Source organism: Dermochelys coriacea, chromosome 21 (assembly GCF_009764565.3).
Source record: "Dermochelys coriacea isolate rDerCor1 chromosome 21, rDerCor1.pri.v4, whole genome shotgun sequence".
NCBI lineage: Eukaryota > Metazoa > Chordata > Testudines > Dermochelyidae > Dermochelys > Dermochelys coriacea.
The window spans coordinates 6,791,729-6,806,277 of record NC_050088.1 but is presented as its reverse complement, the minus strand read 5'-3'; the positions used below and the strand labels follow the sequence as shown (position 1 = coordinate 6,806,277).

The following is a 14,549-nucleotide window of genomic DNA, read 5'->3' as shown; positions in this document are numbered from 1 at the left end:
GACTGCACCATTGCCCGCTGTAGCGGGCTGTGCTGTTGTGGGATGTGTGCTTCATGGAATTTCCCACGTGGAGTTCAGAGAGAAGTTTCTTAGCCTTGACTAGTTTCACGCACCACTTAGCAAATTAGAACCACCAGTGTCCCACCCCAGGCACTAATCCCGGGCTGTTTTACAAACACTCCGGTCATTTCCTCCTTCCCACCTCGCTTATTATTCCCCTGGGTCTGAATAATTTGTTGACATTTCCCTCCCCTTCCCTTCAACAGTATCTGTGACCACAGCTACATCAGCTCAGTTTGCCATTACATCAGCTCGCACATGCTAAACCGGGCTGTGCCTGCTCCATATTTGGAAGGGAGGCCTGCAGGGAAAACAGCAATTTGCTGCGATGCTCTTCCCAATGCCCCAGCATGGTACCAAGAGGGCCCAAGTTCTGGTGCTTATGGCAGAGTTATCGGTCCCACCCTCTCTGGATCTGCAATGGGGCAACCTAAATTGATCCTGTAGCTTCACCTGGCTTCAGCGTTCTCCTTCACTTCCCATCTTCAGTGGCTGCGTGGCATTCCTGAGCACTGCTGCCTTCCGCCCCAGAGGTAACTGCATCTCAGCTGTTGGTGAGACCATCCCGTATTGCAGTTTCTATTTTGCGTTTATCTAGCTCCTTCCCTGCAGGAAGGCCCTGCCCTGTCGAGCACTGAGCGCTCCCAACTCCTACCACTGTCCACGGTGCTCAACAAACAGGGCTCAGCATTTCCCCGGGTTGGGCCAGAAAAAAACAGAAGCCCACCACAGCCGAGACTATCTTCTCAAAGAGGCTGCTCTTTGGGATCCCTGAGCTCCTCGATCATGGGCTCCTAGACCTAGAACCTCAAAGGTATTTAGGTTCCTAACTTCCCTTGAAACCAGTAGAAGTTAGAGGCCTAAATACATTTGAGGATCTGGGCCCTACTTCCTAAATCATGGTGGGAACCTGCTGCAGGGTGTGATCAGACAGGCCATACCTGCTGCCATTTGTGTTTATCCAGGGGGGATGTAACTAATTAGCTCCGGGGTTGCTAGCTGCAGAGTAAATATCTCCCCGCCCTTTCATCTGTACCAGGTGGCAGTCTGAGATCAGAGGGGACGGAGACTTACGGCTGGCAGGACAACACTTCAAAAAGGGGCCACCAATTTCACTGCTCAATGGCAAATACAAACAGACGGGAATGGTTTTCTCCCACGGCCTCTGCAACAACTTTCCAGAGAAGGCTCAAGCCACAGCATTCAGATCTGGATCACAGGCACCCTGATCAAGCTCTGATTTATCACCTAAAAAGAATGGCTCAGGCCTAGGGAACTCCTTCAAACCCTCTGCAGTGCTAAGTAGTCAGGTTATTACTGAGCAGAGCTGGATCTGACATGGTGACAGCTCAGCATAGCCCATTACCTAGTCTCTGAGCCAGCCACCCCACTCCCTCTCATGTCTATGCAGCTACAATGGAACAGGATACTCTGTATGTCCCCTGCCGGTATCCCTTGTTTCAACTACCTTCCTTCTCTGCAGAGATGCACTGGATGAGGGCTCCTTGTATTAGAAATACCTCATTAGAGAATTCCAAATGCGATAACCCAAAAAGCCGCTAGGTGTCCTCAAAGTGGCACAATAAAGCAACCCCAAGACAGTCCTGCTCCTTTGCCAGGCTCAAAGATTAGCAAGGCAACTCGCTAGAGTGGCTGGGAACTCAGTCGTGGCGACTGGGTGGGTTTGCTAGGCCTCTCTGCCCCTGGATTTCTGCATGTTCCCTTGCTGCATTTTGGGCTATCGACTGCCTTTGGGCTTCAGGATGTGACCCACGACCAACTACCCCAACCAGCTCGAAAGCCCACATGGCACGTGACAGACCAGAGCAAAAGGCATCGTGGTGCTGGCCCATCCACTGAAGTCTTGAGTCATGCTGGAGACACTCTTCTATCTGGCCCAGATTTCCCCAGCCCTGGCAGGGAGCCTTCATTCCTGCCTCCCAGCAAGAGTATTCCCTCTTTCTCCCTCTCCTGACTCCTTGACCTTTGAGGCAGAGTCAGCCAGCTGCAATCAGCCCAGACCTCTGCTACCATCTGTTGCACTGCCTCTGACTCACTGCCATTGCTTGATCTAGGCCAGGGGTGGCCAAACTTTTTGGCCCGAGGGCCACACCAGGGAATAGAAATTGTATGATGGGCCATGAATACTCACAATATTGGGGTTGGGGTGCGGGCTCTGGGGTGATGCTGGGGATGAAAGGTTTGGGGTGCAGAAGGGTGCTCCGGGCTGAGATGGAGGGGTTTGGAGAACGGGAGAGGGATAAGGGCTGGGGCAGGGCGAGAGGCTCAGGGGGTACAGGCTCCAAATGGCGCTTACCTCAAGCAGCTCCCGGAAACAGTGGTATGTCTCTTCTCCAGCTCCTATGCGGAGAGGCGGCCACGTGGCTCTGCACGCTGCCCCATCCACAGGCACCTCCCCTGCAGCTCCCATCGGGGCAGCCCCCGACCCAGTGCCCCAGCCAGAGTGCTGAAGCAGGGCCGAGCTGTGTGGTGTGGCTTGTGGGCTGGCTCAAAATGGCTTGCGGGCCAGATCTGGCCTGCAGGCCGCAGTTTGCCCTCCCCTGATCTAGGCCCTATCCTGAACATAGGGCCTGGATCCAAGTGATGAGTATTAAATCGGGCATTTGGAGAAAGACTAGGGAAACGTTTGCAGCACATCCGACAGGCTGATCCCCCGATTACAATGAATCCACGTCTAGGCTTTGCATTATGGAGCTGGGGAGGATCCCAGGGGTTATTTTGCTGAGACACGCCCCAGAGAGTTACATCACCATGACAGCACAGAGTGCGCACCTCCTAGTGAGCAGGGAGTGTGGCCAGAGAGAATCTGCACAGCTGGGACTCATCTGCAGCAAATACTTCCCCCAGGAGCTGCAGCATCTGGTTTAGGGAGATGAAACTGGATTATTGGCGCTGACTCACAAAATGCCAACATCTCACTGTGATGGGCCCACTTCTCCAGGTGGAAAGCACAGCCACTGAGATCCGGTCACATCACCCTCCCACCTTACACAGGTGCGAACAATTGCAAGACAGCAGCCGCTGGATTTTACACCCTCTTTCTCCCTTCCCTGCCTAAGTGCCCTCTAGTGTTCCCAGCAATGTTCTGCATCCCCTCACTCTGCTCTGAGCTGCTAGCATCAGACACTGCCTGGCAGCTGGTGTGCTGGGCAAGAGGAAAGTATATTTTGTGCAACAATTTAAAAAGGATTTTTTTCCAGTTTGTTTGAAATTCTGTGATTTTTTATTTTATTTTTTACAAAAATATGTAAATGAGATATTTAAAGTTGTTCAAAAATTACAACGTTGTAACAACAAAGATTTCCCCGCTGTCATTGGGCCACATGCTGGGAACTTCACAGCAACTGCAAGGTTAGAATTTAACCTTGCTCATGGCTTAGAGCTCAAGTCCCTGCCATTTGGGAATTCCCATTATCTGCTACCAGTATAGGGCCTATGACACACAGCTGAGCAGTTCTGACTCTATCCAGGAGAGGGCAGTGATGCACAGCCACACAGTACATGACACTATCCAGTAGGAACAGTCCTGCACTGGGCTGAGAAGGGGCTGGAAAAGATGTGCTCTTGGAGCTCTTTTCGATCCCTAGGTTATAGAAGGGCCTTGGTGTAGTTACCTTGAGAGGGCAGAGGTCCTGTGTCTCACACAGCGTCTGCTATGGGAAGACGGGTGGCCAATCAGGAATGGCTCGGTTATCACTGGTTACAATCGGCTGTGGCTGCGGCAGCGCTGGGCTGGCTCTCTCCCTGCTCCCTGCAGTGTTGTGGGAGCGTAATCTGTTTACGACCCCGCTGCCCAGCATCTGCCCTCAGAGAAACACTGTGAATGGGCCAGCTGCCCAAGAAACAGCTAAACCCGGTGGTCCTGAGCTGGGTGCACTGGGCTTGGCGTGCCAGGAGCTTTGCAAGCACCTGTGTTTCCGCTCCTCTGGCCGATTGCGGCTACCTTTATGGATTGTTTCAAAGTGCTAAAAACTACCTCAGGGCCCCATTTCCCTGGACTTTCCTGACCCTACGGTGGCACCAGTACCCCAACCACCCCACCCTGCCGTGGCAACAGTAACCCATCCATCCCCAGCCCTGTGGTGGCACAAATTCCTCAGGGGCCTTGTCCCAGCCCCTCTCATCCATCACCTGGCTCCTTAGCATCTCCAGTCACTGCTCCTCGGAGCACACTAACAGTTGCCCTGCACTCCATCAGGCCTTTCATCCCAGGATCCCAAAGTAGCTACAAGTCCAAGCAGCAGAAGGCCAGGGGGGTAGCAGCAAGGCTGTAACACCCTTCCAGACCCACGGCTATAATCACCCAGCCGAGCCCTATCCATAAAAGGGCCGAGAAAACTGTGCTCAACTTCCCCTATTGCAGACAGGCCCAGGGATTGCTCTGTGTTGGTACGAGTCATGTTTAAACATGACTTAGCGTGAGCCGCATAGATACGGATTTCCTTCTGAAAACCGTGCAGGCTGGCCACGGGAGAAGCACAAGGATGGTTTTAGAACATGGTGACAGCACAGCTGGCAGGAGAAAACGAACCCCTCTTCCCTGTTCTGATCAGGGAAGCTCTCCCTGCTAGCAGCCACCTTTTCCCATGGCTCTGCCCAGTGCAGCGTGGCTGGAGATTAGCCTGGGCAGCTATATCAGCCTGCCAAGGGAGAGCCTGGCTTTGTTCTCATTGACCGAGCCTGTCACTGGAGTGCTTGCCCCATCACAAATCACGTTTACAACCAATGGGCTCTTTCAAAGGCAGGAAGCATGGACGGATCTTAGGCGGTTTACACTTGTGATTGGCGCTGGCTAAGCTGCCATGCAGCTTCCTCCCCTCCCGCCCTGCAGCTATACCCTGGCTTGTTCTGCACAGGACTGGAAGGGATTGTCACTGGTAAATCCCATTTTCCTCCAAGGCAAATGACTTTATTCAGAAATGTACACAATAAGCCAGTTAGGCTGAAAGAAAAGGAGTACTTGTGGCACCTTAGAGACTAACAAATTTATTAGAGCATAAGCTTTCGTGAGCTACAGCTCACTTCATCGGATGCATTTGGTGGAAAAAAAGTTAGGCTGGTGGCTGCAGCAGCATTAAGGCTGCCCTAGTGCAGGGCCTTTGATGTCCGTCTAGTGACAATAAGAATTTCCCAGGCTGGCTCCCGCTCCCTTTAGTCCATGCCCCAGCTTTGCAGCTCCCAGTTTGATCCCTCCACAGCAGGGAGGGAGCTACAGAATCTCTCACTGCAGAGAGCCTTTGCTCAGTGAATACAGGTTTTAATTATGCTGCTGCTAGGAGCAAGAATCGCAACCCATCCATCAAAGAGCATTTGGCCACAAACCACTGATACAAATTTAAACAGATGCAAGGAAGAGGAAGTGACCGCTGTGGCATTCTGGCTTCGTTGTGGGACGCGTTTACGAAGAGGTGGGTCCAAAGCCATCCCCTAAACTCTTGGGGTACTGGAAATCCAAAATGAGCTCATGGTTTTGAAAATGGTCCTTTATCTGTGAAGTGAGCCAAAAAATAATAATCGTGGATCTGAACACCCCAGAGCATCATGGGCATTAAAATCCTGACCTGGAACCAAAAAGAAAAGGAGTACTTATGGTACCTTAGAGACTAACAAATTTATTAGAGCATAAGCTTTTGTGAGCTACAGCTCACTTCATCGGATGCATTGACCTGGAATCGGATCTGAATGTTGCAGCTTGGCCCCATCTCTGTGTCAGAACAAGTGAAGGCAGGTCTGCCTGTCTGTTCTATGCTAAATGCAGAGTCATCCGTTTGCCTCAAACTGTCCTCAATCTAGCCCCCGTGCCTCCATCTGTCAGAGCACGCCCAGGAGTGCTGGCAACGCTCGGCTTCAGCTCTGGGCACAAGCAATGGGCAAGTTAATGGGAAATGAAGTTGCTGTCAATCCAGGCATTGGACTGGCTCCTCTCTGGCTGATGGTGCTCACCATCCATTCTAGCTTATATGATTAGGAAGTTGCCCTGTAGCTCGCCGAGGGATTCTGTGCAGGGAGGGATGTCTTGCACCCTGGGTGCTTGGCAAGCGTAATGTCACATCAGAACAGGAAGGCTGGTTCCGCCCAAACAATGGAGTCAGAGGGGTTTCGTTAACCAGCGTGTCTGGCTACATAGGGTTTTCATGTGAGTGCTGCAGCTCTGAGCCATGGTTAGAGAAGCACAGTAGAGTATGAGCACATAGCCCCTGCATACCCTGATCTAAAGGGTCCTTTCCCAATGGTAGGGGACACGATGTTCCGGCTCCATGGGGTGCTCTTCTCAGCCAAGCTCCTTCTTGGATCTTTGCAGGTGGTCAGAGTGAATTCCTCCCCCCCACCAAAGTGCTCCTCCTAGACTGGTCATCTCCCGCACTGCGGTACAAGGCTGGTGTGTTCTTCAGCAATTCGGGGCTGGCATAGGACCAAGGGCTGTGGGGTCTTGGATGAGGGTGGAGATGAAGGGGGATGCCCTTGGGTACCGAGGCTGGCTAACAGACGATCAGGAGCCCCTGCTGGCCAACAGCTTCAGAGGTATGTGCGCACGAGGGTTGGGCGGCTGCTGGGATGTCCTGTGAAGTCAGCTACAGAGGTGCAGCAGGAGAGAGCAGGATGCAAACTACGCGAGGCTGATCCAGACAGCATCACCGCCACTGCTGCTTTCCCAGGACCTCAGAGCAGGACCCTCCAGTGGGTGTGGATTGGGAAGGGGCTGGCTAGGAGTCAGAGACGCACAGTGCCTCCACTGCGTCACTCAAGCCCTGGTTCACTCCGCCAATGGCCAGCAGGCAGTTCTTCACCACGATGCTGGAGCAGGTGCAGCGGGGGGTCGGCATGGGTGGCAGGCTCTCCCATTTGTTCTTCCCTGGGTGGAAGGCTTCAGCTGACTCCAGGACTGTTGGCTGGTTCCCTGAAAGAACCAAAGTGGGGTGGAGGGGGCGAGGGTAAGAGAGCAAAAGTGTGGTGGAGACAGGATAAATATATAAAAATAACGGGAGGGGATCAGATTTGAGCAGAAAAGAAATCACCACTTTGGGGCAATGATCCAAAAGCAGAAATGGTCTCATTTTGTCATCTCTTTTCCCCCTTTCCCATGAGGATGCCTGGGAGATCTTCTCTGCTACATATACTCAGGCCCAAAGAACAAAGACTTCTCTGGGTGGTCATGCATAACCCAACTGCCCGCTCCTGCTTCCAGTCTTGCTCACTCTGCTTTGTGTTAATCATACAAATAAAACCACCACCTAGGTCTTACATAGTGCTTTTCAGCGGTGCATCTCAAAGCACTTTACAAAGCAGATCAGTATCCTTAGCCCCACTGGGGGAAACTGAGGTACAGGAAAGGAAGCAATGAGAACTTGCATTGAATAAATTTCTTTCTTTTCACATATTGCAGGACACAGAAAGAAACCAGAGCCAGCTGCACGCTGCAGCTCGTAGTGACTGGTGTGCCCCCTGCTGTCCAAAATGGGTGATGACCTCTAGTCTCTGCAGCTGCACCCGGCACCCTTGCACAATAGCAGTTGTGCCACGCTGGCTCCTCAGGACCCCAAAGCCCTTCCTGGCCTGTGATGGAGTTGCCTTTTTGTGCTCTTGTTAAGGCTGCAGTCAGCAGCTAGAAGGCGCCATGCAGTGAGCCCTCTGCACCATTCCTCACAACTACCCAGGAAGAAACAACTAAATGAAGGATGGCTCCCAAACAGCCAGCAGCAACCATATGAATTTGCAGGGGCAGGGCAAGAACTCTTTCATGGTCATCTCCTAATGGGAGTGGAAGCTCGCAGGTAATGCATTACCCAGAACTCGGGGGAGGGATGGGAAAGAGAGATTTGTACCTCAAAAGCATCGCATGAGACAGAAGAAGATTTCAGCCTCGATTTTAATAAGTGACTAGTGATTTCGGATGGCTCCATTTTTGGGTGACCAACTTAAGATATCCGAAAGAGGCTTCATTTTCAGAAGGCAGGTACTCAACAGAAAAATCAGGCCCCTTCCAGGGTCCCGTGCTGGGCAGCCAAAAATGCAGCCACCCAAAATCAACAGGGACCTTTGAGAGTCTTGCCCAATTCAGGTGAGATTTCCCAAAGTGCCTGAACAACACAGGAGACAAATGGGGAGATTTTCATAGCTTCGCATGGCAGTTAGACACCTAACTCCCATTGAAAGTCAACATGCCTTTGAAAATCTCCCTAAGGCTCTCTGAAACTTAATGGGATTTGGGCTCTGAAGTGCTTAAGTGAGTTTTGAAAATGGGGCTTAGGCTCCTAAGTCATTTCAGTGCTTTTGAAAATGTTACCCTTCGCCTCCAGTTGTTCCTCACCTAGCCCCCCGGCCACGATGACCCTTCCTTTCAAGTAGCCAGCGACAAAGTCCGCTCGCCTTTTCTTTAGGAAGGAGGAACGTTCCATCTTCATCCAGCCACCTGAGGAGAGAAAGGACAGACAGACGGTCTGTGCTAAACTCAACAGTTCACCACCCTCCTAGTGAAACTCAGTGGTTTGTTGGGGAGTTTCGCTCAGAATCTTTGGTTCTGTTCAAACCCCAGACACAAACTCAGTCAAAAGTCACTGTGGGGGCGGAGGGGGAGTACTAACCTCACACAGGGTGAAGTTAGAGATAGACCTGAGCCAAAATCCCAGCTCCCGAAGGGCCAGGCATTGGGTGTTTGAAATTTGAGCTCAGAAAAGGATACCGATTTTGCAAAAGGCCCTTGCTCTATCTTTCTAACAGGCTGAACCAAACCCTGGATCCAAAGTGGGCTGCTGGAAAAATCTGAATTCAGATTTTACAGCCTGTGCCCATCTCCAGAAAGTTGGCATAAACATCCCCTCCCTTGCCAAGCAAAATGCCTGCATTTCACACGAGCCCAGACACACCAGCAAGCCAGGGGAAACCAAGGCCCTGCTTGGTGTTTCCTTACTGAAGGGAGAACAGCTGAAAATCCATGTGCTCCATGCAGATCTTACCTGTGCGCAAACAGGTGCGGCGCAACTAAACCAAACCCCGCTGGCATCTCCACCTCCATAAAGCCTGTTTGCCTGACATTGCCCTGGCTTGTATAAACCTATGTCACAGCTGACCAGGGTCTCTCAGGGCAGTGTCCAGGAGAGAGTTTGATGTTAGAGCCAGCTGCCTGGTCAATGGGTTTGCCACCCGCAGGCTGCATGGCTAGTTTGCGCCCCCCTCCCCTTTTTTTTTTTTAAACTATTGATGGCATTCCTTCTGCAGAGCTGGGTGCAAGTGATCCACAGTCAATCCTGCGGGAGGCAGTGTGCCTCAACTCTCAACAAAGGCGATGGGAGCTGCAGATCCATCTCAGCCCACCTAGGTCTAGCTCTAGCTGTCTCTCTTTAGGTCTTTGCTGACTTAGAAGATATTGCCCTTCACATCACACACACGCTCCTCACCTGCAAGCATTGAATCTGATGGGAACCCACCTTGCTCAATGTCAAACACATCCACAGTCTTCATGAACTTGGGCTGCCGGTACAGCCTGCCCTGCCGCAGCCCCCCGAGACTGAAGAGGTTGTTCTCCATGGGCACAAAGCTGGAGAAGGCCCTTTTGCTGGGGATGCTGGGGAACTTGGTCCACGACCTGGTCTCTGTGTCGAAGACCTCGAAGGCATTGATGGCGTATTTGGACTGCCTCCCACCTGTGACAGACATGGGGACAGAAGCATCCCAGGGCAGGGTCAGTTTGCTGCCTCCAGGCTCCGGGAAAAGCATGGGCTAACTGGGAGTAACTTACCAGGCAGCTGAAATGCGTGAGGCGGGTTCCAGACAATACAGAACCATATGAAGGAACTTAAGTAACCAACTTATAATTATTACTACCCTTATCCTCCCTCCTCTGCTTTCATCCGCCACGCTCGCTGGATGCATCTTAGTCTTAAATTAGATTGTAAGCAAGGCTGGTCATCCCAGCCAAACTGTTTTTCAATGGAAAATTGGGTTTTTAACTAAATGAAAAATATCAGGAAAAGTATCAGCTTTCTGTGGAAATTTTCAGTTTTTTTCAATCAAAAAACCCAACACTCAAAACCCAAAATATTTGTAATCTGATATGTTGCTGCAGTGCCTCATAGGAGTTGTAGTTCAGGTGCCTCATGCTCCCATTCTCCTCTATAGGCTAAGCTCCCTGGTTGGACTACGTCTCCCATGATGCACCACAGCCAGGGACTCCCATGATGCACTGCCTCCTCTAACAGAGGGGAAACTGTGGTGCATCATGGGACATGGGGTCTGACTAGAGAGGCCAGCTTATAGCATAGAAAAGGAAAGAAATCCCATTTTCTGACCATTTTCTCTAACTGGAAGCTCTTTGGAGGCAGGGACTGTCTTTTCCTCAGTGTGTGTACAGCACCTAGCACAATGGACCCTTGCTCCTAAGAGGGACCTTTGGGTCTAAAGTAATACAAATGAATAACAATGGTAATAAACTCAGTTACTAATGGAGTTGACCATCTATCCCAGCTGTTGGCAGGGGTTGACGGGGCCATAGAGATTAAACTCTCCTCTTGCCGCAGCGTGGGATCCCTTCAGGTCAGGGACGAGGCACAGTGGCAGGGCAGTGAATGGGGGAAGCTTGTCTGTGCCAGCCCTGTAGATAGACAGAGACTATCAGCCTCCAAAGCTGTCAGTACAGCACATTTCACCAGCCCTTATCCTCACTTGGCAACTTTTAAAATCAATAAGTAAATGGATCACTCAGTTCTCTGAACAAGGTTAAAAATGTGATTTGATGTGAGTGGTGCTCCTTGCCGCACAGCCATCACGGAGCCCAGCTGCTCTAGGATGCAACACTGGATAGCTAGCACTGAAAGGTATTTAAATATGTGCCAGTGTAATCAAGGCTAATTCACAGTAAAATGGGTACTGCCAGCTCAGGAACTTTTGCAATTCAGATTGGGTTCAGCACTGGTGCCGCCCACAACATGGCCAAGAACTCAAAGGGACAGACCATAACGGCCTAGGCAGCAAGTACTTAATGGCAAAAGATGCCATATTATTCTTTTTATAAATCAAATGCAAATGAATACATGTCTTTCCCGTTCAGGTACTCGGCATGTCTTTGAAGACTGGAAATGCGCGCTTGCTGCAGGGCCTTGCACACTGTGTGTTCAGTAGAAGCAGGTAAATTTCAAATGCAACAAAGGTTCTTTTCTGCAGCAACCTTAAGAGAGGCAACATTACCTAGGGATTTGAGTGTAGTCAGGGCTCCTTGGTTTTGATCCAAGCTTTGCCACTGACTTGCTGTGTGATCTTAAGCAAGTAGTGCTGTACCTCTGCCTCAGTTTCCCCATCTATAAGAGGAGGAGAAGGATACTTACTCCCCACAAAGGGACAATGACATCCTGACATCAGTGGGGTTTTGTTATTCAGGATCAGACCCTTATGTTTGTACAGTGCTTTGAAGACGTAAACAGTCTCTGTATAGACAGAGCATTTTTATTGTTATCAAAGGCCAGGTGCTTGTGCAGGTGTCTGCAACTCGAGTGGGCAACTTATCTCCCTCATAACAGACCCAACCCTGAGTCTGCAGGCGCCAATGGCCAAAATCCCACTGATTTCAGCAGATGCAAGAGCAGGCCTGGTCTTTCTAATGGTGGCTAAACCCATGGGATGCATTAAAATCACCACTTGGGGGTGGACGGAAGCAGCTTCCAGAACCTCCTATGAGGTTTTAGGTCAGTCTGGGTCTGTTCTAGGAATTCTCTCACCCTCAGCATTCACAGGAGTACATGGATCAGAGGAGCTATTGTCCAGCAGATCCCCTACAGAAGAACAAGAAAGGAGGCAGCCAAGGCCCATCCTTACCGAGCACGTAGATCTTGGTGCCCCGCAGGAAGGAGGTGGCGGCATACCTGGGCGTGGGCATGGTCGCGAGTGACACCCAGATGTCCTTGAGCATGTCGTAGTGCTGCATGTAGTTGTGAGGCCGCAGGTCCAGTCCCATCCCACCAGCCGCATAGACTCTGTAGTCTGCAGAGGGCAGAGGAGCAAAGGCCACAAGAGCTCAGGAATGCATCCAGATCCTAATTATTTCCTGGGACAATGAAAAAGACACTTGCCCTCAGGGCAATCTCCAGGGTGCAAAAATGCATGCATTGCGTGCGTGTGAACATGCAGGTGCGTGTTTGTGCATGCCTGGGCACGTTGCACTGTCCTCTACTGGATGGAATCAGAACTGCTGAACTCTATGTCATAGCTCTTGTACTGCTAATAGGTAATGGAGATACTTTTGAGCCCCAGTTCAGTGCCCTATCCACTACCCGGCAGTGCCTCTCTTCCTTCCATGTAAATAGCACTCTCTAGAACCTCAGAGCCATTGATCTGTTCTGAGATAGAGTATTTACATCCCTAAAAGTGAGAGGGCATATTTGCCCAGAGCACAGGTAACTTTGGGTCTAGAGTGACCACTCTCCCTTGGCACGAAGAATATTTGGGAGCCACCTTCTCAGTTTTCATGCGGTGCCCACTGTGCCATGTAAATCTTTGCAATAACTCAGACCAGTAGGTATTCTACTGTCAGGCCCATTCCAGTGCACTATGGCACTTGTCCTGGGCAGGGAAAGGGTTAATGAACTAGAAGCAGTTGCCGAAGAGGCTTTCTTCCCTTTCCTAACAATGGAATGAATATGAATCCACCTCCTCTATCCCCCTCCCAGTGCACCTAGACAGATATTTAAGCACTACAGCAAATAAAGCACCTTTGTGCTCTGAACTGGAAAAGCAGCTTCACCCAAGGGGTGGGGTTAGTTTGATTCTTTCACCCAGCCTGCTTTTGCCATCCTGTCTGATTTATTCTGGGCCACCAAATGGTCACTGCAGACAGGGGCATCTGCGTTTCATGGAGCCGATCCAGTGTCGATCGGCCACATTCCCAGCAACTCATAAGTCTGAATCTCAGAGTCTTCCTTGATGTCTATACTGCAGCTGGGAGCGAGCCCCCAGCCCAGGTGGACAGACTCCCGCTAGCAGGGCTCAAGCTAGCTTGCTAAAAATAACCACATGGGTGTTCTGCTCAGGCTGGAGCTTGGGCTCCCTAGGTGATCAGGTGGGCTTAAAACCCTGAGCTTGCGCCAGAGCAGGAACGTCCACATTGCTATTTTTAGCACGCTAGCACAAGTCTATCTGCCTGGGCTGGGAAGCTCGCTTCCAGGTGCAGTGTAGACAGACCCCTACAGACCCGATAAAGCACACATGGTAGGGGTGAGAACTGGTGGCACAGTGGGAGCTGCAAATAAATGACTGGGGAATAGGGAAATAATGCCAGAGGGTCATGGAGGGAGGGAAAAGCGTGGTCACACAGGGGCTCTTTGCTTTCGATATACAAATGCAGGGCTGGGAGGGATCTCCAGAAATCAGCCCACTGCACAGAGACAGAATTAAGCCTGCTTAGACCATCCCTTCTGTGAGGGGAAATGGGGCTCATGACAGTGAGGACTAAGATCCTTGGCTGGCGCCAGATACGTGCCTGAGCTCTCACACGGCCTTGCTGATGCCTTATGTCTTGACTTGCAGCACCCCCTTGGGGTTCCCATGTGGAGCTCAGCCAAAGCACCTCAATCCTAACCCATAGCCTCTCCTGCTACTCGGTCTGGGTGTTCCCTGTACCCAGCTGATACCCCACTGTCCTAGCCTGCATCACAGGGATTAAGGTGGGGTGACTGTTTGCCTTTGGGGCTGCTTGGCCCCTGAGGGGGCAGGGTGCTAAAGGTGCTGTGGAGGAGCAGGCTGTGTTGTTTCACTCTGGCTGGATACAAGTACCTGGCTATTTCTCCCTAGAAGAGGAGATGAGGTCATAGAAACAGGTAGTGCACTCAAATTATGGCAGAATCAACACAGCGCTCTCCAGCCCATACTTAGGGAGGGCATTTGAACCGCCTCAAAGCAGGCAAAAGATGGTGAGTCCTGTGAGCCAAGCCACGGTGTCAGAGCTAGGACACACACAAGGCACAGAACCAATTTGTTGATAGCTGACTCCCTGTCACCCACATCTGTCCCTGGGTAACAACAAATGCAGTCCTCACCGATGGAATCCTTTACCTACAGACACAGGGGGCGGGCGGGGTTTCTCCTACACAAACCCTTCTAGGCTTTTTTATTACCAGAAATGAAATCCAAGAACCCAATGGCAGCTGCCTGGCCCACAAGAGCATCCCTACAATAATCTCTCAGTGTACGCAGAGCAGAGCGCTACTGAGCATCCCTACAATAATAAACCAGTATAAGAAGCCATCAGCAATCCCAAGCACCCCTATAACACTCCAGCATATGCGGCCCCCCCTCCCCCGCACCCAGCACTTCTGAACAACCTTACACTAACAAACTAGTCTGCTCAAGGAAGACAAAATACTGTGGGAAGGGTTTATGTTCCAGACTTCTCTGGCCAAATTGATCCCTGCTGTATCTGTGTTTAAGCCAGCAGACTTACAGCAGGGATGAAACCAGCTCGATGGTGGTAAACATTGGGTTTT

At 51.1% G+C, this 14,549-nt stretch overlaps 1 protein-coding gene and 2 long non-coding RNA genes across 7 annotated transcripts in view; 1 reads left to right on the top strand and 2 right to left on the bottom strand.

The window, feature by feature from the left end:
* Positions 1-5,322: 5,322 nt before the first annotated feature.
* Positions 5,323-6,394, bottom strand: LOC122457133. Its single transcript, XR_006276491.1, has 2 exons — positions 5,748-6,394; positions 5,323-5,642 (listed from the first exon to the last, which is right to left on the bottom strand). It is a non-coding gene; the product is annotated as an uncharacterized LOC122457133 (long non-coding RNA).
* A 10-nt stretch (positions 6,395-6,404) lies between these two features.
* Positions 6,405-14,549, bottom strand: part of KLHDC8A (kelch domain containing 8A) — a 31,363-nt gene continuing 23,218 nt past the window's right edge. For all 5 annotated transcript variants that reach the window (XM_043500484.1, XM_038379921.2, XM_038379919.2 and 2 more), the window contains 4 exons: positions 11,887-12,051; positions 9,507-9,722; positions 8,390-8,491; positions 6,405-6,979 (listed from right to left, as the gene is read on the bottom strand). In XM_043500484.1, the coding sequence (XP_043356419.1) occupies positions 6,786-6,979; positions 8,390-8,491; positions 9,507-9,722; positions 11,887-12,051 (677 nt within the window). In that variant the 3' untranslated portion in view covers positions 6,405-6,785. The remainder of the gene's footprint in view (positions 6,980-8,389; positions 8,492-9,506; positions 9,723-11,886; positions 12,052-14,549) is intronic.
* Positions 10,323-11,891, top strand: LOC119846362. Its single transcript, XR_005289857.2, has 3 exons — positions 10,323-10,500; positions 11,126-11,202; positions 11,796-11,891. It is a non-coding gene; the product is annotated as an uncharacterized LOC119846362 (long non-coding RNA).